Consider the following 22,445-nt stretch of genomic DNA (forward strand, 5'->3'; position numbering starts at 1 on the left):
ATTTAATTAGATACTAACTTACAGCAATCTAAACAAATACGTGATCTTTAACCGTTTCGGCTAGGGAGAAACTTCCACATCCTTATAAACATGTTTCGTTCTCCTTTTCAACCGATGTGGGATCTCAGCAGGGCAACGACATAGATGCTTTCCTCTCCTGTTTCAATTCCAATCCAAGCGAAATTTCTGTAAGGATTTGAATAATGATTTCCAATCAACATGACTTTGCATAGAATTTTTTTAAAAATATTTTTTCTTATTCCAAGAATGTTTTAATGAATTAATTTCCATTTTTCAATATAAATTTTATTAAAAAAATGAAAATATCCGATAAAGAAAAATATAATATAATATTCTACGTAAATTAGAATTGTATTATTGTAGTATTACAGCATAGTATTAGAAACGGAAGTGGTATTGCAGTATTACAACATGGTATTAGAAACCAAAGGAAGATATAAATGTATATAATGCCATATCTTTTAAATTAGTATTCTAAGAAAAGTCTCCTTCCCATTGAAATGCACACGTGCTATCATTCTCACTTTTCAAACATTTATATCAGCCCACCTACAAAAGAAATAAAAAAGGTAATAATAATAATAATTAACATTAATTACAAATAATTACAAATATTTAATCAACCTAAAATTTATCACCACCAATCAAGAACATACTACAGGAGAAAAAAATATATGATTTACAAGGAGATTAAAAAAAAAAATCAATTAAAACCAACTTGAGAACAAAATTAAATAAAAAGATTTAGTTATTTGTATGAAAATAATAATATAATAAACTTATATAAATATTCCAAGACTCGAATGGAAAGTGACCTCGTGAGGTCTAATACATGAATCATGGTAAAATTTAGAGAAATAGTTTTGCAGAAATCCAAATAGTTTTGCAGAAATCCAAACTTGAAATTGATAATATTTGTTCACATAAGTTAGACTTCAATTTCAGGGAAAAAAAAATCAAACTTTCATTAAAGATCCAGTAGTATAAAGTTAGTGGAGGTATGATAAATAAGTTATGCTACTTTTAGACCATTTCCACCATAATTTTAGAACATTGTCCAATATCTCGATCTGCCAATTTAGGGAATGATCATGAGTTTATAACAACGAATACTATCTTCATTGGTACGAGGCCTTTTAGAAAATTCAAAGCAAAGCCATGAGAATATCATATTATCGTGGAGACTCGTGTTCATCTAACCATCCCTAAAGAAGTTATGGTGAAGATAAACGGAGAAGTTAGCAAGAAAAAAAAAAGGAAGGTTACCAATGTTGTGCGTTGAAAGCCGAACAAATGTACTCACAACACAAAAGTTACTCAAGACATACAATATGACACTCAAAACTTGATGATTTCAACAGCAGAAAGAATGACATTATATAGCCTTCTGCTAAACCTAAAGATAAACTAACAAGCCTAAAAAGACCTTGAGAATAGGTCTTGGTCCTAGAGAATAGGGTTTATGACAGTGTTCAACAATCTCCACCTTGTCATAAGATCTCCAAGTTGATAGCGAATTTGGTTGCTACCACGTCAACATACTACTCCCTTCCGACGTTGATGAAATCCAAACAATGCCAGAACTTTTCACGAGCGATCACCTTTGTCAACATATTAGCAGGGTTATCAATAGTTCCAATTTTTGATAAACGAATATCCCCTTTGCTAATAATTTCTCGAATAAAGTGAAAACGGACATCAATGTGTTTTGTACGAGCATGATGGACTTGATTTTTTGACAAGCAAATAGCGTTCTGGCTATCACAAAATACATCTATATATTCCTGCAAAATACCCAAGTCATTGATCAAACCATGCATCCAAATAGCTTCTTTAAAAGCTTCCGTTACTGCCATATACTCTGCTTCAGTGGTAGACAATGCAACAGTAGACTGCAATGTTGAACGCCAAGAAACAGGTTCACCAGCCATAGTAAATAAATAACCCGTAGTAGATCGTCGCTTATCCAAATCACCAGCATAATCAGAATCCACATAACCAGCTACACGATTTTCAAGATTAAACATTTCTTGTTTTTGAAACTTAATACCAACATCAATAGTGCTAAGAATGTACCTAAGAATCCATTTTACAGCCTGACAATGCTCTTTACCAGGATTATGCATATAACGACTCACCATGCTTACTGCGTGTGAAAGATCAGGTCGAGTACACACCATAGCATACATCAACGCACCAACAACATTTGTATAAGAAATGTTCTCCATATACCTTTTGTCATCGTCAGAACTTGGACACATGGAAGCACTAAGTTTGAAATGAGGAGCAAATGGAGTACTAACGGGTTTGGTTGAATTATTCAAACTAAATTTTGACAATACCTTGCGTAGATATTGAGACTGAGTCAACCAGACTGTACCTTTTTTCCGATCTCGCTCTATCTCCATTCCAAGTATTTTCTTTGCATTGCCTAAGTCTTTCATTTCAAATGTTTTAGAAAGCTCATCTTTGAGCTTTTCAATCTCCACTTGTCTCTTCGAAGCAATTAACATATCATCAACATATAAGAGCAAATAGATAAACAATCCATCATCTAGACACCGATAATACACACAATGGTCAAATTGACTATGAGTATACATATGCTCTACCATGAAATGATCAAACCTTTTATACCATTGGCGAGGGGATTGCTTCAGCCCATACAAAGATTTCTTCAATCTGCATACTAAATGTTGCTGTCCAACTACTCGGAAACCGACTGGTTGCGCCATATATATTTATTCTTCCAAATCTCCATGCAAAAAAGCAGTTTTTATATCGAGTTGTGCAAGCTCAAGATTAAATTGAGCAACCAAAGCCAACAAATTTCGAATAGAAGAATGGTTTACCACAGGTGAGAAAATTTCATTGTAATCAATACCTTCTTTTTGTGCGTAGTCTTTAGCCACAAGTCGAGCCTTATAATGTATACCAGAAGAGTCTTCCTTTTTTGCAAAAACCTATTTACAACCAATTTCCTTCCTACCTTTTAGAAGTTGTACCAAATCCCAAGTTTGATTTATCTCCAACGATGCTATCTCCTAATTCACAGCCTCTTGCCAGTGTAAGCTATCCCGGCTCTGAATAGCATCTTTGTAACTGTTAGGAACTCTATCAATCAAAGAGAAAGCATATGCTATCGTATCATCAAACCTTGCAGGTTTTCGAATTACCCTTCGTGGTCTATTCTTGGCGATTGACTTAGGTTCCTCCACTCTTTCATTTACAAGGCTTTGCTCCTCAAGACTTTGTTCTTTCTGTTCTAAGACATCAAAGTTATTATTTACCTGATTAATAGGTTCTTCAGTAGGAGCAACCACATCAGGAGAGAACACCACCTTCTCCACCTGCTTCAATGCCTCGTCATTATTTTCAATTTTCTGCAAAAACATTCCCAACTCATTGAATGTTACATCTCGATTATTAACAATCTTACTTGTTTCTGGACACCATAACCTATAGCCCTTCACACCTTTGCTAAAGTCCATAAACTTGGCTTTTTTTTGCTCTAGGATCTAGTTTTGAGTCTGTCACATGATAATAAGGACACCCAAACACATGCAATTTATCATAATTACTAACAAGACTACCAGACCATACCTCAAGCGGAGTTCTCCCACCGTTTCCAGAAACAGGTAAACGATTCACGAAGTGAACTGCATAACTGAGAGCCTCAGCCCAAAATGCCTTACTGTTTGAGACAATATGCATCGACCTTCTCTATTAATGTCTGGTTCATTCTCTCAGCAACTCCATTTTGTTGTGGCTTACCAGGAACAGTGAAGTGTCGAACGATCCCTTCATCTCGGCATACTTTAAGGAATTGATCATAAGTATATTCTCCCCCGTTGTCTGATCTCAGCTTTTTGATTTTCTTGTCCGTCTGATTCTCTACCATTTTCTTCCACTCTAGGAAGTTTTGGAGAACCTCGTTTTTGTGCCTCATGAGATACATCCAAACTCTCTTCGAGTAGTCATCAATAAAGGTGACAAACCACCTCTTTCCTCCTAATGAGACATTCTTTGTGGGACCCCATACATCAGTGTGAACATAATCCAAAATGCCCTTTGTTTGGTGTATAGCTGTACCAAACTTCACATTTTTTTGTTTACCAAATATACAATGTTCACAGAAATCAAATTTTCCAATTGTGGCACCCTTAAGGACTCCTTGGTTCACCAATGTCTGAAGCGCCTTTTCACCAGCATGTCCGAGTCGCATGTGTCATAATTTCGATATGTCTTGTTCTTTCGAACTTGCCACAGCAGCATGCCCAATTATTGTGGTTCCGTTGAGGTAGTATATGCTACCTCTTCTAGTTCCTGTAATTGCCACCAAAGCTCCACGAGCTACTTTCAAATTCCCTCCTTCCAAAATGATGCGATAACCACTCGCATCCAAAACGCCAAGTGAAATCAAAATTTTCTTCAAGTCAGGGACATACCTCACATCTTTGAGTTTTCATATAACCCCATCAAACATCTTGATTTGTACTGAGCCGATTCCCATTATCTTGCAAGTACTATCATTGCCCATATAGACAACTCCACTATTGAACTTTTTGAATTCCAAAAACATCTCTTTGTTGAGACACATATGATAGGAGCACCCAGAATCAAGAATCCATTCACTGGTTTGGCTAGCTGGTAGGGAGATTGTCAAAGCATCATCTGTATCAGTGTCGTCATCTCTAACCACATTGGACTTCGACCCCTTCTCTTTTAAGATCGAACAATCTTTTTTCCAATGGCCTTTCTGTCGACAATATGCACGCTCATTTTTATCAAGTTTTCTCCAATTATCAGATCTACCTCTCGACTTTAATTGAGACTCTCCACATTCATTCCTTTCCGAGTAGAAGTCCTTCCATGAGTAGTGAGAACATTTGAGCTAGAGCTTTGATACGTCTCCTTTTCCTTCTTTCGCATCTCATTGTTTATTAAGACATTTGAAACATCTTTAAAATCAATATTAGTGATTCCATGTAGTAGGGTCGTTACTAAAAACTCGTAGGATTCCGGCAAAGAGTTTAATAACAACAACGCCTTGTCCTCATCATCAATCTTAACATCAAGATTGAGCAAATCAGTGATGATTTTGTTAAAATCATCCAAATGCTTAGCCATTGAGATACCTTCCTTGTAGTCAAAACGGAAGAGTTTCTTCTTCAAATAGAGTTTATTTTCCACACTCTTCTTCATATATTTCGCTTCAAGCTTGTCCCATAATTCTTTCGCTATGGTAACCTTCATAAATGGATATTTCTGATCCTTGCCAAGACAGGATCAAATAATTCCACAGGCTTGCCGATTTAATTTCGTCCATTCTGCTTCTGTCATGTCTTCAGGCATCTCTTGGAGAGAAACATCGAGGTCTTGCATGACCAGCAAATCGCTAACTTCGCCTCGCCAAACACCAAAAGTATTGGTTCCATCAAATTTCTCTACCTCGAGATTGGAACTCCACACTCTCGATCCACGTCGTGATGGTTCTGCCATTTGCAATAATTAATCTAGATGTAACTCAAAAACACAATTCTTGAAAATTGATTTTCAAGAGAATAAACACGATTGTGAGCACGTCTAATGGTCGATGAGGTCCAAACTTTCACAGGACCCCCAAATACCATAATAAGGCTGATACAACTTGTTGTGCGCCGAAAGCGGATCAAATATACTCACAACACCAAAGTTACTCAAGATATTCAATATGACACTCAAAACTTGATGATTTGAACCGCAGAAAGAATGGCATTATGTAGCCTTCTGCTAAATCTAAAGATAAACTAACACGCCCAAAAAGACCTTGAGAATAGGTCTTGGTCCTAGAGAATAGGGCTTATGATAGTGTCCAACAACCAACAAATGTCTTGCTCCAAAGAACTTGAGCATCAATGGCCGTGAGATGTTCATCATCAAGGCGCTTCCAGGTTCGGATGGATTTCACATCTCCCCAATCTCCATTGCTTGTTGCTTCCAAGTTAGCCACCACCACTCGAGATCTCCTCGGCCACCCAACCTTCCCATAAGCATGGTACCCAAATCCTCCAGCATAGCAAAGGTTAATCCCATTAAGCGCCCCACAAAAATCATTGAGGTGGTCATGACCTATAAACGCTGCTTTCACATCCCCTGATTCCACCATGGTGGTAAAGAAACCAGAGTTCACTTGAGCAGAGCTAATCCCTTCTTGTCTCACGCCAGTGTAGTTTGATGTATCAAAACGGGAGAACTCAGGCAATGGTATGTGGAAGTACGCTAGCCCAGGTGCAGCACTCTTCTGGGGTAATGGCTGCCTCATGTATGCCCTCTGCACCCAATAATAGAAATGCAAATTAATCCTCAAATTTGGGGAAAGCAGAGCAAAACAGAGTATATGAATAATGTACCTTGAGGTTGGCAGAAGTAAGCTGAAACCAAGACTGTTGAGAAGATTTAATCCAGCCATACCCAGAGATCCCAGGAACAGTGGAGGAATCGCCACTGTCGAGGAAATAGAGATTGAGAACAGATTTGTTCTGAAAAGCAGAGCCCTGAACGCCACCAACCTCCAGATTGTAGTTCCCAAAGCCATCGATCGCGTTTACATCTGAAGGATTAACCCTTGAGAGAGTGTTTTTCAAGCCCACAATATGCTTCATTACTCCTTCCCTTGAAAGAGTGGATTCTTGGTCATGGTTCCCCAAAACAGCGGCCCATGGAATGTTCGACTCAATGGCCGGCGCAAATGCCGCGTCTAAAGATTTTGCGGCATCCGTTGCATCATCTCCGAAGATATTATCCCCTGAAATTGAAACAATAAAAACCCATTTTGTAATCAACATAATAGATGTTGAATTTAATCTCAAACCCAAATCGGAGAAGCGACTTACCAGTAAAAACGATGAAATCAGGGTTCTCCGCCAGAATCATCCGGCGAAGGAAGGCGGTGGTATTGAGGTCGGAGCAGGAAGCTAACTGACTGGAAGGAACATCCTCACATGGGGTAGTTTTCCCATCAACATAATGCATATCCGCCACTTGCAGTATCTTAAACTCTCCGTTTTTGCCAAATCTCAGCCGCATCGGCTGATTCCGTTGGGATTTGGCCACCGGAAAAATGACCGACAAGAGAACAAGCAGATAGAGGGACGACTGCAGCACCGCCATAGGCATCTACCTTGGAGGGAGAGAAGAAGAAAGGGAAATGGATGGTTTTGGTTAAGGAAGGAAGTTATGGGCAATGGACTATTATAGAGTGGTCTATGTACCGTTGACGGTTGACTGAATTCAGAGTCAAGCTGGAAGTGTGGAACACGTAATAATGACCGTTGACGGTTGGTAGATACTCATATGTATATGTATTAAATTATATTTTCAATTATTTAATATATATTTACATTTTATTCTCTCTTCTATTTCTCACCTACATTTTATTTTATTTTTTTATTTAATGTTATCGTATATGAAATATAAATGGTACTTTGTGGTAAATTTTTTAATTAATCAATTTTCATTTATTACCGTAAATCAATCTATTATAGACTTGGAGTTTTACTAATTTTACTTTTGCGACAAGTTATTGGGTATGTGATACTCAAGTAAAGGAGAAGTATATGGATGAATCTAGATCACATGTGAATAAGAACGATCATTTGGATGGGATGACTATGAAAGGTTTTTCTTAAAAATGAAAGTTACTACATATATCAACAAAGTACTTTTTCGATGGCTCAATTATAAAGACTCCTTGGTTGAGCGTGCCTTACTTTAAGTAATTTTATGTTAGGTGACATCCTAAAACTTTTTGTAATATGCATGTGAGTTATGAATAAACATGTTGAAAGAGCTTGTGTTAGTCTGTTAGGATAGTCTTCACTCTTAAGAAGTGAGGAACATAGGTAATGGAAGGACTTATGTTGGTCTGTTGGGATAGTTTTCACATCTTAAGAAATGAGAAACATAGGTTAAAACTTGTGTTAATTTGTTGTGATAGTTTTCACATCATTTCTATTATCATAGTTTATTTTACCTTCTCGTCCATCACGACTGTCGTGTCTTCAACGAAAATTGTATCTAAATGAAGTTTGCATTTGGAAAGTTTTTTGAGGAGTAATGTCATGTTGATTTAGTCCAAAGGTTTGTGCGATTGAAGAGAACTCATCAAGCTATGTGACGCGTCACCCATACATATTCATAAATGACAAATCCTACACATATTTGTATGAGTGGGAAAATACATCAAAATACAATAATATTAAAATCAATATGTAACTCGTCACCAATTCATTATCTAATTCAACAATTTCATCTGTTTTCATCATTTTTATTAATTTCTCTACAAACTTCCATTATGATGAACATAATGTTGTCGTGAAGGTCGCTACAATTAATGAGTGTTTGACATCAACAGCTATCAGAGAATGCTCGCTCAACCAAAAAGGGGTCAAGGAGGTATTTGAACCAAGTGGTGCGTCCATACTCGCATGTGTGAACCAGGTGTTGGAAAATTAAGTACACATCCAAGTTGCTCATTAAGGTAGCTGTAGTAGGAAAATAGACTGTTATGATAAGTCCCATGCATGTAACTGTGTGTGTTTGCATTTAACTCCGATAGGGGGTCACTTCCTAAATTTCATAAAATACTAAAGCGATGTGCTACTCTAATTTTCAAATAAAGGTAAGGCTCTCTTGTACGACTGATAATGACATAGCAACTACGAGACTTTGGCACATGCTTATGATAGTTTTGTATTTATATTAGTAGACGGTAGATTAGTATAGGTTAATTTCATTTACATGTATAGGTTAGTATAAGACATTTTATTTTATATTATTTTTCTTTTTATTTCAATTTGTGTTAGTTTCTTTTCATTTGAATTTGTACGGCTGAAGTGGCACACGTCTATATGAGAAACCAAAGCAAGTTATAAATCTATATAATTCCATATATTTTAAACTAATATTCTAAAAAAAAAAAGTGTTTGCGTATCATTTCCATGAAATCGACTTATAACATAAATCTTGTTGTTGATTGAAATGTACACGTGCAATCATTCTCACTTTTCAAATTTTTTTATCAACCGGTGTAACGATTCTAAATTTCTGCATACTCAGAGTCGTTACTAACGTCTCATGTTCGGGGACATCCGATAAAACTGTAACGACCCTAAAATTCTATGTACTCAGAGTCGCTAATAACGTTTCATGTTCATCTCTAATGCGGAAATATAATTCTTAAAAGAAAACATATTTATAGTATAAATGTCGAAAATATTTAAAACATCTTCTTTTCTAGAAAACAGAGTCTTATGTGTTTAAATACAGAATAAGAAAATTGAGAGAAAAAAAATAAAAATAATTTAAATTAATAAAATGCAAAACAACCTATTCTAACCTAAGACTAGGAATTTAAATCTGTCTACTTTATGCACGTGCCACAGTTTCCACTCGCGATGTTGCCGTCCTCAGTACATGTGTACCTTACCTTTATTTGAAAAATGATGTAGTACACCGCTGGAGTATTTCAAAGAAAGTTCAATAAGTGGCCCCACTATAGGGGCAATGCAAATGCAAACACATGCAATCATGCTTTTGGGGCTTATCTCTATCTCATCTAGGGGTGGCCTCTAGTCTCGGACAACTATGGATGTGTAGTACTTCTCTACACACGACCCACACGTACGAATCTCCAAGTGGGCTCACACACCCCCTAGATCCTCTCTGATCACTAATTTGTAGCTGTGTTCAGAGGTCAGTGGAACCCCTGGTGTCATGCACCTCATGAAAACCCTCATCATCATACAGTGCGCGTCCGCACTCATCGTCTCTAGGGAAGTATCCCTATGCTTATGAACATACAATATGCATGAAGTCCCTATAAATTCCATCTCATCATCTCTTTTGACACAACTCTTTAGTCTCATCTTTTTGTTACATTAAGTAACACATCCTCGTTGGATATTTATATTAATATCATTTTCATGCTGTTAGGGTTGTGTCTTTTGTAGGTCTATCTATACGATGCAATATGACACTCATCATCATATAACATGCTTAATATGGAAAACATCGATATATTAAGACAAACGTCATGCAATCATCATACTCATCATATCGCCATAAAGTACATCAAGCATATCAAGTGCGTCATATATCAAACTATATATATTACGCACAACATCAAACACGTAACTCATACATCATCATATACTCATACATCATTGTATACTAGTATACGACATCATACGATACAACTCATATATCATCATAATTCATACATCATAAATTGTAACTCGTGCAATTTCTAGCTATCATATAGTAAGGCCACTTACCTGATTAACTTAGGCTGGTGTCACCAATTTATCCTCAAAGAAAGTTCGATTTTTGTCCTTTGTATCTAAGTCAACCTATATGAACCCATGACATCAATTTCACGTTCAATGCTCTAAATTTTATCCATGTATTAGACTTCATGCGAGCGTTAAAGACTTTGCATAAGTAGAGTCTTGGAACGCTATAATATATATATATTAAAATCTCATTTTCTATTATTACCATTTTACGGAAGATATTGTTACCAGAAGGAATTTGTTAGAGTTTATCTATTTTATCTTTTAATTTTGTTTACCAAATCTTCCCTATTTTGTATTTACTCTTGTCCTCTTATATTTCTCTTCATCTCTGTATTTACTCCCTCTTCAATCATGGTATTTACTCTTGTCCTCTTATATTTCTCCTCCATCTATGTATTTACTTTTGCCCTCTCATATTTCTCTTCCATCTCTATATTTACTATTGCCCTCTCATATTTTGTTTTATTTTTTAATTCTGTTCACCAAATTTTCCTTTTATATTTGGATGATGTTCAACAAATCTTCCCTCCTCATTATTGGTAATTTTGTTCTGACAAATTTTGTTAGTCATTCCTACTCTAGATTTTTAGTATTATTATATTATCTTGTCAAATCTTTACTTTTTATTTGTGTATTATCTTTTCAAATCTTTCTTTTTTTTCTTATATATGTATTTTTTTTCTTGCCTTTTTTTTCTTATATCTCTGTTTATTTTCGTTTCTCTTCACTAATATTTTTGCCAATTTTTAATTGATTCGTTTGGCTATTGGTATAATATCTTTTTTCTAATTTAAAAGAATTCATATAATCGTACAGCCTGATATGATCTAATAGAATTCATATAAAATTATTGACATCTAATAGAATTCATATAAAATTATTGACATTTAATTCCTAACTCAAAGCTAACCAATTGCAACATTAACTAATTGCAACTATTTAGAGAAAAGTATATTTGTCTGTGATTTCATTGAAGAAAGGAAGATTTAATATATACCTTCATAAACTGATGAGATCTCGTAAATCTACATCTACCAGTGAACTCCATTTTTGTTTTTTCTCAGATTTGATTTGACATTTTTCTTCGATTTCTTTTTGCAGGATATGTGATATTCCATCGTAAATGATGGGTTGATATTTTGTCGTAAATGATGGGTTGATGAGAGATTCTTTTGTAAATGATGGGTTGATGAGAGATTCTATGGTAAATGGTGGGTTGATGAGACATAATTGGAATAGGGACGAGTAGTTACCCGAGAACGTTGTTTTAGTTTTTTTAGAACGTAATTTTTTTTATAATTTTTTTTATTTGTTTTTGGCTATTACAAGCCACCTAAAAAAAGAGTAGCAATACTTAACAATAACTATATATAATACATACAATTAATGAACCTTAACTTTATAACCACCTATCAAGAACAACTCCAACATAAAAAAAAAAAGTATCAATATTAGGTCATAAACTATATGAAAAAAAATATATGCTTACATTTTATAACAACTATGATTATTAGTTTATTAAATAACTACTTAATTTTAACCATTTATTTGATCTTTAACAAATAATAACCAAACAAAATAACTAGATATAGTTTTTATATTTGGTTTGGAGATAGTCAGAACTTAATCCATATTTTAAAAAGTTATAATTAATTTTGTGCTTATAGGTTTAAAAATCGTATAAATCCTCCCTATTCATAGGAATCAAAATTTTAAATCAACCATTATATTTTTACTACACCAATTTTAACTAATTAAATTAAAATCATCCCCTAAAAACTCATTTATTATTATAGTAGTAAAATAACAATTGGCATAAAATATTACTAAATTGTACGAGATAGATATTTAATAGCAAAGAAATATATTTTAATAATTTCATTGTAGATAATTGATAAACTAAATAGAAATTAGTAATATTTTATACGACTATTAAAAGATAAATTATTAATGAAAAACTCAAACATTTTCATCAGTCCGACATCATGATCTTGACACGCTCATGACAAGACTCAAAGAAAACTCAAACCTTATTTACATTTTTCTTCCGACTTTGTAGCTCTATCGAACATTAGGATTTCGTCCACCGAATATAGCTCATGTGAAATCTAAGCTTGTTCGGCGACACATGCCACACATGCATGCATGATCAATTTGTCTACAACTCTTGCTGACTTGCCTCAACACTACCTCAAGTCATTCGATTCGACCTTGCTTCTACTCTAGGCTCAAGTCTCTCATATGCAACGTCACATCTCGGTCATCATCTTGATTCCCAACAACATGGGCCACGCATCGTGATGTCATCTAAGTCCTGGGACAACTTTGGCCATCATAGCTTGTTTAGACATGTTTATCGAGTTGGCCCATGTGTCAATCATATCGTCGAAGCATCCTGAACATCTATCTATCCAGATTCTATCGAGGCATAAGCCTTCTCACGCTATGCAAAGTCATTTACGGATTATGTACCGAATAGCAGGTGCATCTACCAACTTTCGACATATAGATTCAATGTACTTTGCTTCGCAAGAAGATAAAACAACTACCTTTTGCTTAGTTAATTGCTAGCAGATCGCGCCGCCTGAGAGGAAGTAAATCATCCCGTTGGTGCTCTTATGATCATCAACGTGACCGGCCATGTCACTATCACTGTAATCGACCAACTCAAGTTTCTCCTTTCCTCTCCCTGCGCAATATCTCACAACCCTGCCTCTAGTTCCGGCCACATAGCATAGGATGTGCTTGACAGCCACAAGATGCCCCTCCCTAGATGTTTCCATAAACCTACTCACGTATCCAATGAAATAAGCAAGGTCAAGACGTATGTTTACCAGATAGCGCAGGCTCCCGACAATGCTGTGGTAATTGGTGGAGTCGACTGCCATTGTAGTGCCGGCTTTCCTCAATTGGAGTCGGACTTCCATTGGCTTCCTTGTAGGGTTACTTTCCGCTAGCCCAGCTATGTCCAACAGCTTCTTTGCGTACGGACCTTGACAAATGATGGTGCCAGTAGTACTCTATTTTACTTCGATACCGAGGTAGTAGCTGAGCACGCTGAGATCGCTCATCTTGAAGTTCTTTGACATCTTCCTCTTGAATCTTCTGAGGACTTCTATGTTGCCTCCAGTGATTATGAGGTCGTGACGTACACTCTCACGATCAGTCGCTACTCGCCGTGGCTGTGCGTGTACATGCCATGCTTAGAGGCACAATACTTGAACTTCAGTGACAGCAGGATACTGTCGAGCTTCGCGTTCCAGGCTCGTGGTGCTTGCCAAAGCCCATAGAGTGCCTTGTGCAAGCGCAATACCTTGTTAGAATTGTCGTTGTCTAGGAAGCCTGGTGGTTGTCGGACATAGACGGTCTCCTTCAACTCTCCGTTGTGGAACGCGAATTTCACGTCCATGTGGTAGACCTCCCAGGAATGACGTGCCGCGATTGCTAGCAATAGGCGGACAGATTCCAGCCTTGCCACCGGCTCGAATACCTCCTCGAAATCCACTCGTTGCTTCTAGACATAGCCCTTCGCCACCAAACGGGCCTTGTGTTTCATAACTTCTCCCTCTTCGTTACGTTTCAGTTTGACGACGCATTTGAGCCCTATTGCTCGGTGTCCTTGTGGCATGTCCTCTAGACTCCACATCTTGTTCTCAGTGATGGATGCCATCTCCTCCTGCATTGCCTTTAGCCAGCACGGGTTCCTGTCTACTTTGGCGAAGGTGTTCGGTCATCTGCGTTGATGGCATGCAGTTCGGCCACCTCTTGTTCGAGCTAGCGCGTCGCCAGTCTAGGTGGTTGACCTCCTCCCACTAGGTCTTCCATCCTCCGATACGTGGCTATCAGATCATCATCGTGATCGACATCCAGCATCGAGTCCGCAGTCCGTGGTGTTGCAAACTCTACTGGTTCAGGGTGTGCAGCTGTTGGCGGCGGTGACGATTCCTGATGCTGCACTCCTCCTTCTCCTGGCTCAGTGACAAGGTACTCCACCGTGAACTGATTTAGGTTTTGGTCCGCCTCGGTCAAGTCGTTCTACTGCCAGAAGGTTTTCTTGTCGAAGATGACGTCGCGCGACACGTGAGCTCGCCCCGCCTGTAGGATGATAGAGCCTGTATGCCTTGCTCGTGGGTTTGTAGCCGATGAAGATGACCTTCAGCCCTCTGGGAATGAGCTTGGTGAGGTGGACGCACTACCTTCATGTATAAATATGAAATTATTATTACTCAAAGAAGATAATACAGAGACAACTGAAATAATGAACTGCTTTACTGTTGCCGTGTTTTACCAAGCGTGAGGCTTCTATTTAAACTGAAAAAAAATCCTATACATAACTCCAACAAAGACTCACTTGAAATACACTGTCACAATATCCCATGCTCAAAGGTGTGAATAAATATGAAATTATTTTTACTCAAAGAAGATAATACAAAGACAACTGAAATAATGAACTCCTTTACTGTGGCTATGTTTTACCAAGCGTGAGGCTTCTATTTAAACTGAAATAAATCCTATAAATAACTCCTACAAAGACTCACCTGAAATACACATTTAGGTTGACTCCTAATAAAAATAAATAGCTTAACAACTTGACTTATTCCATCTAACAATAAGTTGTACTAATTTTGATAGCCTTCCTTAGTGCAAGCTTATTTCTCAATAACTCCGAGAGCTTTATGAAAAGATTCAACTTGGTCCAACCGTATGTCTGCCTATGGACTTCCATTATCTCACTGGATCCTTGACTAGGAACATATATGACCCTCAACAATTTGATATACCTGATTGCATCAAATTTTCTGATCTAAGTGCCACAATCGTTCACAGGTTGCCATACAAGGGCATCGGATGCCACTCGCTTTCTCTTTTCAGGGGGACCTGTGCACATGGGAGCAAGAATGGTGAGAAACAACCCCAAGTCCACGTAAAATCCACCCAAATTATACAAAGCATCTACAATCATAGTGAGCATCAGCATAATCGGGTTTCATGAGTATGCCCTCTTCTAAAGCCTTAACGGCAGCCCTATATTCCCTTACTCCAAATAAAGCACTCCACAGCAGTTTCAAAGCTCTAAAATGAGTAGGACAAAGAATCTCCACTGCCTCCAATACCAACAGAAACTCTTCCTTTACCTCTTTGTGTTTTCCAAGAATATACAAGCAGTTCCTAGCTCTAAAATACAGCCTCACGTTAGTAGGTTGCAGCTCACAAGCCCTCTTGAAGCTAACAAGAGCCTCTTTGAAGAGTTGGTTCTCATATAAAACTCTACCAATTGTCATATGCCCATCAAAAGCCTCCTCTTTGGACCGTGCTCGATCTGCTCGAGTTCTTAAAACCTCTAATTCCTTGAGAAACGAAGCATAGTCATGGCCAGACTCTTCCCAGAAAACCCTCTTCTCAGAAAACTCCAAATACGACCCCAATTCTCTTAACCAACCTGCATCAGAATGGGCATTGAAATTGTCCGCCCCTTTCCTATGAATTTTCTCACATATTAAGAGGTTCAAAGTATCAGATTTCTCATAAGATAAATTCGAATACTTACTGACTCTTAAAACCCTTCCTCGGTTTTGATTGTATCACCTATCATCAACAAATGCTAACGTGCCAGGAACTCCTACAACATTGCCAAATATGTCATTCAGTATCAGAACTAGACCACCAAAAAGCATAATAAAGAACAACATACCCAGCAAATTAATACTGAAAACCTTCTTAGTTCTTCCCACAACTTTCTTACTCTTATTCTTTTTACTCCTAACAGGAGGAGGAGGCTGACACATACCACTACCACTCAGCTGCTGTCTCAGGCCTGCATTCTTAGTTATCACATATGATATCTTACTATTCAATTTAACAATGGTTGAACGCATACTTCTCTCAATTTATCCTCCAACTCCTCCACATAATGCTTTTTCCTCTGCCTGGAAAGTTGCGCACTCTCTCTATTCCTCATCCCTATTTCCTCTTATTTAATCTTCTGATCGACAATGACTTCGTAATACTCCGCATTAGAAGATGGGCAATTCATTCCCTCAGAGACCCTAGAACTGAAATTTCTAGAACTTGAGCCATGAGACGACGCTCGCTCGCTTGAGAATTCATGATCACTACCACCGCCACCATGCTCTAGGGAAGGACAATTTACAATCCTCGAACTCTTTGAGTCTTATCCACCAGAATGGGTCGAAAAACACTCGCTACCTGCGGTTCTTAATTCAGAAGATTGATAGTTTAGAAACTCACCTTCATTAGGGGACTGCTTGCATGAAACTGCAGAGCTTCCGGATCCTAGAGAGCATGAAAGCTGCAAGCACAAATAGCAGCGCCCCCAGAAGCTTCCCGGTTAGCCTGCAAGTCCAACGAATTGGTAGTTTGATCCAAATCTTTGGAGATGTGGAAATCGTTAGCCTCTGAAGGAAGGAAAGGACCATCAAGATCGCCAAAGGTTAGCTTGAAATCTTCATTTTCGTTGAATTTCAAATCCAAGGCAGTAGAATAAATAGGAGGGTCACTAAGGGCGACAGAGTTGACATCGGAGAAAAAAAGAGAGTCCAGAGGAGGAATTGGGAGGGAATCAAATTCAGAAGCGTAAGTAGTGGAATTAGGATTTTGATCATCTATAGAGACATCATCTTGATGTACGGCTGAAGTCACGTTTGTTGGTTGATCAAGAACCTCAGTAGTTAAGCAGTATTCCCAAATTGGATCTGAAGAAATTTTTCTTACATGTATAACATTTGTTTCTGATTCCTGCATTTTGACTTGGCAATTTGGCTTAATATGGCCTGGCTTTCCGCAACGATGACACCACTTTCACCTGACAATCTCGTTTAAAATGGTCAGGTTTTCCACACCTGTAGCAAGCTTTAAATGGCTTCTTTGATGACTCCTCACTTCTGAATTGATTTGCATTGCTTGATGAAGGTTTTGAATGATAATTTTGTCTCCTTTGATCTTTGACATACAACGCATCTTCTGACTTTGGAGAAAACTAGTTGTTGTTGGTCATTTGCTTAACCAAGGCTTCTTGAATTGAAAGAAGATTCTTCAGTTCAATTACTGTAGGCTGATTTGCCCACCCTTGTATTGAGGAAACAAAGGGCATAAATTCTTTTAGTAATCCACGAATAAGATAACGCCGTAATTGAGCATCATTCACTAGCTCCTCAGCATCTAATTCTGAAATTTCAGAACATAGATTTTTCACTTTCGAGAAATATTCTTTAATAGAAGACTTACCTTGAGTTACGACAGCCAGTTCATTCTCTAGAAATTGCAATCAAGCTGTATTTTTCTCAGTGAACAACTTTTGAAGGGTTTTCCACACTTGCTTTGGTGACTGTAAATCACGAACATGCTGATTAGAGTTCGCAAGGTAAATAAGGCTTTTCCACATTTGATCTTCCATTTTTGGCGTAATTCAGCATTCTGTGGAGTGTCTGCTGAAATTTCTGTGTCATCATCTTCAATTAAATCCCACAAATCTTGTCCCTATAGATAAGCTTCCATACATAACTTCCAATAATTTTAATTATTGCAAACAAGCTTTTCCATAGCTAGACCCATAGAAGCACTTCCACCATTCATTTCGTTGAGTAATAATATCAAACGGTACCAACTATCACAATATCTCACGCTCAAAGGTGTGAATAAATATGAAATTATTATTACTCAAAGAAGATAATACAGAGACAACTGAAATAATGAACTGCTCTACTGTGGCTATGTTTTACCAAGTGTGAGGGTTCTATTTAAACTGAAATAAATCCTATAAATAACTCCTACAAAGACTCAACTGAAATATACATTCAGGTTGACTCCTAATAAAAATGAATAACTTAACAACTGGACTAATTCCATCTATCAATAAGTTGCACTAATTTTGAAAATGACGTCGCACGACACGTGAGTTCGCCCCGCCCACAGGATCATAGAGCTCGTATGTCTTACTCTCGGGTTCGTAGCCGATGAAGATGACCTTCAGCCCCCTGGGATCGAGCTTGGCGAGGTGGGACGCACTACTTTCATGTATGCGACACAACCAAACACTCAGAGATGATGTACTGCTGGCTCCTTTTTGTACCAGGCCTCATGTGGTGTCTTCTCGTTGAGGGTTCGCATTGGCGACCGATTGAGAAGATAGACGACCGTCATTACCGCCTCTCCCTAGAAACTCCCAAGCATCCCAGCCATCATTAGCAATGACCTTGTTGTCCGACGATGCTCTGATACCACTTGTTGTCTTTTGACAAACGAGAGGAAATCGTCGATGGAGTAAAAATGGCCAAAGGAAATTTGTTGGAAGAAAATGAAAACAGAAAATAAATCGTCGATGGAGTAAAAATGGCCAAAGGAAATTTGTTGGAAGAAAATGAAAACAGAAAATAAAAGTGAGAAATCTTGGTATTTGATTTGCTGAGGTGATTTCATTTGCTCATTAGATTCACTTATTTAAATAATTATTTTATCCTAAAAATGGCCAAAAGTGGCCAACTAAATCTGTGCCACTCTCTGGTAAACATAGCCTAAACGACCAGCTAAAAGGATGGTAGTTTATTCGACGTGTATGTCAAATGGTCAAAAAAATATTAAAAAAACGTGTAAAAGCTAAATAAAGAAACCACAGACTTTATCTAACAATTCTCATGTTGGTAGAGAAGAACTCGGCAAAGGCAGCATGGGAGACGCTGCAAACAATGCATGTGGGTGTGAAACGTGTCAAGGAAGTAAAGGTGCAAACCTTGAAGAGCTTTGAGGCTATCCGCATAAAGGAAGCCGAGTCAATAGATGACTTTTCCATGAAGTTGACGACAATTGTTAGTGACATCCGTTCATTAGGCGACATGGTGGAGGAGATCTCCGTCGTCAAGAAGATCCTTTGAGCAGTTCTCCGAAGATTCATGCAAATTGTTACCTCTATCGAGCAGTTCGGGGACCTCAAGAACATGTTAGTTGAGGAGGCCATTGGTCGTCTTAAGGTCCATGAAGAGAGACTTCGTGACTATGACGAAAAAGAGGAGGAAAAACACCTCTTACTCACACATAAGGAGTGGCTCATGTGGACGAAAAAGAATGATGTGGCTGACTCTTTCTTTTCAAGTATGAGGGGATGTGGTAGCCATAACAAGAAAAACTGAGGTTGTGGACGTGGTTGTAGACATGGCTGTGGACGTGGTGGCAAAGGAGGTCGTGGCAACACCTCACAAACCTATAACAATGTCAGCCCCTGGAAGGACAAGAGTATGATCAAGTGTTACTCTTATGGAAAATATGGGCATTATGCAATAGAGTGCCGCAAGAAGAAGCGAGATGAGGAGGAAAAACTCACACTCCGCAAGATCAAGAGCCCGCACTGATGTTGGCCGAGAAGAAGCCCAACTGGTTGATGCTCGAAGAAAAGGTTATGACGAATCTTCTAACAAAAGGAGAAGACTGAATGGAGACTAGCATTCGGTACCTTGACAACGGAGCAAGCAACCATGTAAGGACCGGGCTGACGCGATGGCTCTAAAAGGCGGATAAATTTTTCGCGAAATAAAATCATTAAAATTTAAAACATAATTTACATTATACCAAAATAGTGTTCGAACATTAGTAATTTAAAATACAACATAATAGTTAAAAGGCAGAATAAGGAACAGATGCAAAATATTTTAAAACAAAAGGGTTGAGGACGACAAGTGAGGTTAGTCTATGGCACCTGCTTCAGAGTCCGCTCCCGACCTCGACCAGCTCCTTTTCAACTGAAAAAAAAAATGGAGAATAAGGAATGAGTACAAGACTCAGTAAGTAGCCTAATTGTAGGCCCTTAGTTGTGTCCTTGATATGCTAGGGTACCACATTCTTAGTTCTTGCTTGTTCTTGATCTTGTTCTTGTTGTAAGTACTTAGGCCCCTTTAATTCTTGTTCTTGACTTAGGGTTCTTATCTTGATCTTTCTTGAGGACGTTGGTCCTTGAATTCTAAAACTTTGGTTTTCCTTTAAGAGCCTTAGTACTATGATTTTTGGTTCTTGGTCCTTTGTTCCTGGCTCTTGTCCTGATCCTTGTTCTAGTCCTTGATCTTTCTCTTGTTCTTGGTACTTTCTTGGTTCTTGTTCTGTTCTTGATTCGTTCTCAAAGACACTCCCCCTTGGATTTACGGCACTAGGCATGCACCTGACAATCCTGTGTCCAAGGCTTCATGCGTTCCAAGCGACACAACTTTAACCTATGTCCAAGGCTTCATGCGTTCCAAGCGACGTAGTCTTACCGCATCTTAGGGCTTGCCCTTCGATACGGTCTGCTTAATCCTATGCCCAAGGCTTTATGCGTTTCAAGTGGCATAGTCTGAAAACCTACATCCAAGGCTTCTTACGTTCCAAGCGATGTAGTTTTAATACTGCATCAAGGGCTTGCCCTATAATACAGTCTGCTTACCTACGCTCAAGGCTTCATGCGTTCCAAGCAGCGTAGTCTAAGTCATGAGCATGCTGTACCGTGGGAGGTCTTAGGAGGTTCTTGATTCGTGGCTAAGGTCACTTGCTCTCTTCTTGTTCCTCTGTGATCTTAGACTACTCCCCTTGATAGACCATGAAGGTCACTTGCTCGGTGCATACTTGAACATGGCATCTTGCAAGTCTGTAGGGCATCTCTTCTAGATGAGGAAAACTTGAGCATGACATCCTGCAAAGGAAACATGGTGCAGGGCATCCTACCTAGAAGAGGAATTCTTGGGCACCGCTTGGTGGGAGGTATGGATCACTTTGGACATGACTAGAGTATTACCTAGCATTCTTGAGTTTTTGAATCTAAGAACCTTGGTCTTTCATGCTTGAGTGGTACCTAGCATTCTTCTTACTTGGGTAGTTGTGAAGCTTGTGTGTTGTTGTTCTTGGTTCTTAATCTTTTAAGTTTCTAAGATCCTTAATTCCTTGAGGTATAAGTTGTAACTTGTATTTGTAACCATATGAACCCATCTTAGTGTGAGTTGTTCTAGAAGGTCATAGATTCCTAGGGAGTTCTTTAAAGGGTTCTAGAAGAGTCTAAAGTCTTGTGGTGTTTCTTGGATCCTAACTTGGTTTAGGTTCCAAACTTACTCCATTCAACTTGAAACCTCAAACTTATCTTTATGTCCTTCATAATCGACCTTATAAGAAGTAGCAGATCATTTGGAGCACGTATAGACCTTGAAATCTCATAAGTAGTCCTAGGGACATTTTGGTCATTTTACCAATAATTCTTGGTTTTGCTACTTAACGTGTTCCAATTCCTTTTAAACTTCATCAAACATCATAAAATAATGATCTACTTCAGGGTTTCTTAGCATTTGGAAGTCATCAAGGTCATGAACTGTAGGTAGATTTCCTTAGTGCCATTATGGTCATTTTGCACCATTTCTTGGTTTACCTACTTATCCTTATCCAATGACTACCAAACTTCATATATAGCCTCAAAATGCTATAGTATGCTCAGCATTAAAATTTCATAGGCACCAGAGTTCATTTAGTTGGTTATTCTAACGTTACCTAATTACCGAGCAATTTGATCAGTTTAGGGTCTTAACTCGCAGTTCTTTAAGTTTTTCTTCCATCTAACCTTAGTTCATACTTGGTTTAGAGTTCGTATGGAAATACAAGCAATTCCTACAAGTATTTCTTAACAAAAAGTCAAAGGTGGCTACTTACCTTGCTGTTGACGTTCGGGACCTCCGTTCTTGAGCTTCCGGTACCCGAATTACCTCAACTTTCCTTTCACAGACTCGTTATTGTGTCTACTTTCTGTAACCATGAGAACCAATCTTGAAGGGGGTTCTGTTTACTCAATTCCCTTTGCAAGTCCACAATGACATTTTCAACTTCCATTTTTGCTTCCTCCATTTCGACTTTATCACGAGTGAGTATCTCAATTGTGTGTCGTAACTTGACTTCCTCTTGTTGGACTCGATTCAGGTTCATGTCGAGTGAGTCTCTTTGTTGAGTCAGCATCTCTATATATTTCTCCTCCCTTACTAGCTCGTCCACAAGAGATAGAAGAAACTCTCACTCAGCTCAGCAACTTCCTTCTCTAACCTTTCAACCTTCATTTCTAACTCTTTCTTTTCT

At 38.1% G+C, this 22,445-nt stretch overlaps 2 protein-coding genes and 1 pseudogene across 2 annotated transcripts in view; all 3 read right to left on the minus strand.

Annotated features, from left to right (window-relative positions):
* Nucleotides 1–463: 463 nt before the first annotated feature.
* LOC111436346 (probable inactive purple acid phosphatase 29) lies at nt 464–7,255 on the minus strand. Its single transcript, XM_023074101.1, has 4 exons — nt 6,897–7,255; nt 6,414–6,808; nt 5,884–6,334; nt 464–570 (listed from the first exon to the last, which is right to left on the minus strand). Exons 1-4 carry the CDS (start codon nt 7,177–7,179, stop codon nt 557–559), a joined length of 1,143 nt encoding a protein of 380 aa, XP_022929869.1. The 5' UTR covers nt 7,180–7,255; the 3' UTR covers nt 464–556.
* LOC111436345 (probable inactive purple acid phosphatase 29) overlaps nt 542–22,445 on the minus strand; it is a 52,471-nt gene continuing 30,567 nt past the window's right edge. The window contains exon 4 of the mRNA XM_023074099.1: nt 542–570. Within this exon, the coding sequence (XP_022929867.1) occupies nt 557–570 (14 nt within the window). The 3' untranslated portion in view covers nt 542–556. The remainder of the gene's footprint in view (nt 571–22,445) is intronic.
* On the minus strand, nt 15,163–17,120 carry LOC111436367 (annotated as a pseudogene).

This window comes from Cucurbita moschata, unplaced genomic scaffold (genome assembly GCF_002738365.1).
Source record: "Cucurbita moschata cultivar Rifu unplaced genomic scaffold, Cmos_1.0 Cmo_Scf00053, whole genome shotgun sequence".
NCBI lineage: Eukaryota > Viridiplantae > Streptophyta > Magnoliopsida > Cucurbitales > Cucurbitaceae > Cucurbita > Cucurbita moschata.

Bases quoted from the DNA above. Each gene is read 5' to 3' on its own strand.
- LOC111436346 (XM_023074101.1), bottom strand. From the start codon at position 7,179: ATGCCTATGGCGGTGCTGCAGTCGTCCCTCTATCTGCTTGTTCTCTTG. The intron at 6,809-6,896 runs GTAAGTCGCTTC...TTTCAATTTCAG, and splicing joins TGATTTCATCGTTTTTACTG to GGGATAATATCTTCGGAGAT. The intron at 6,335-6,413 runs GTACATTATTCA...TATTGGGTGCAG, and splicing joins TTACTTCTGCCAACCTCAAG to AGGGCATACATGAGGCAGCC.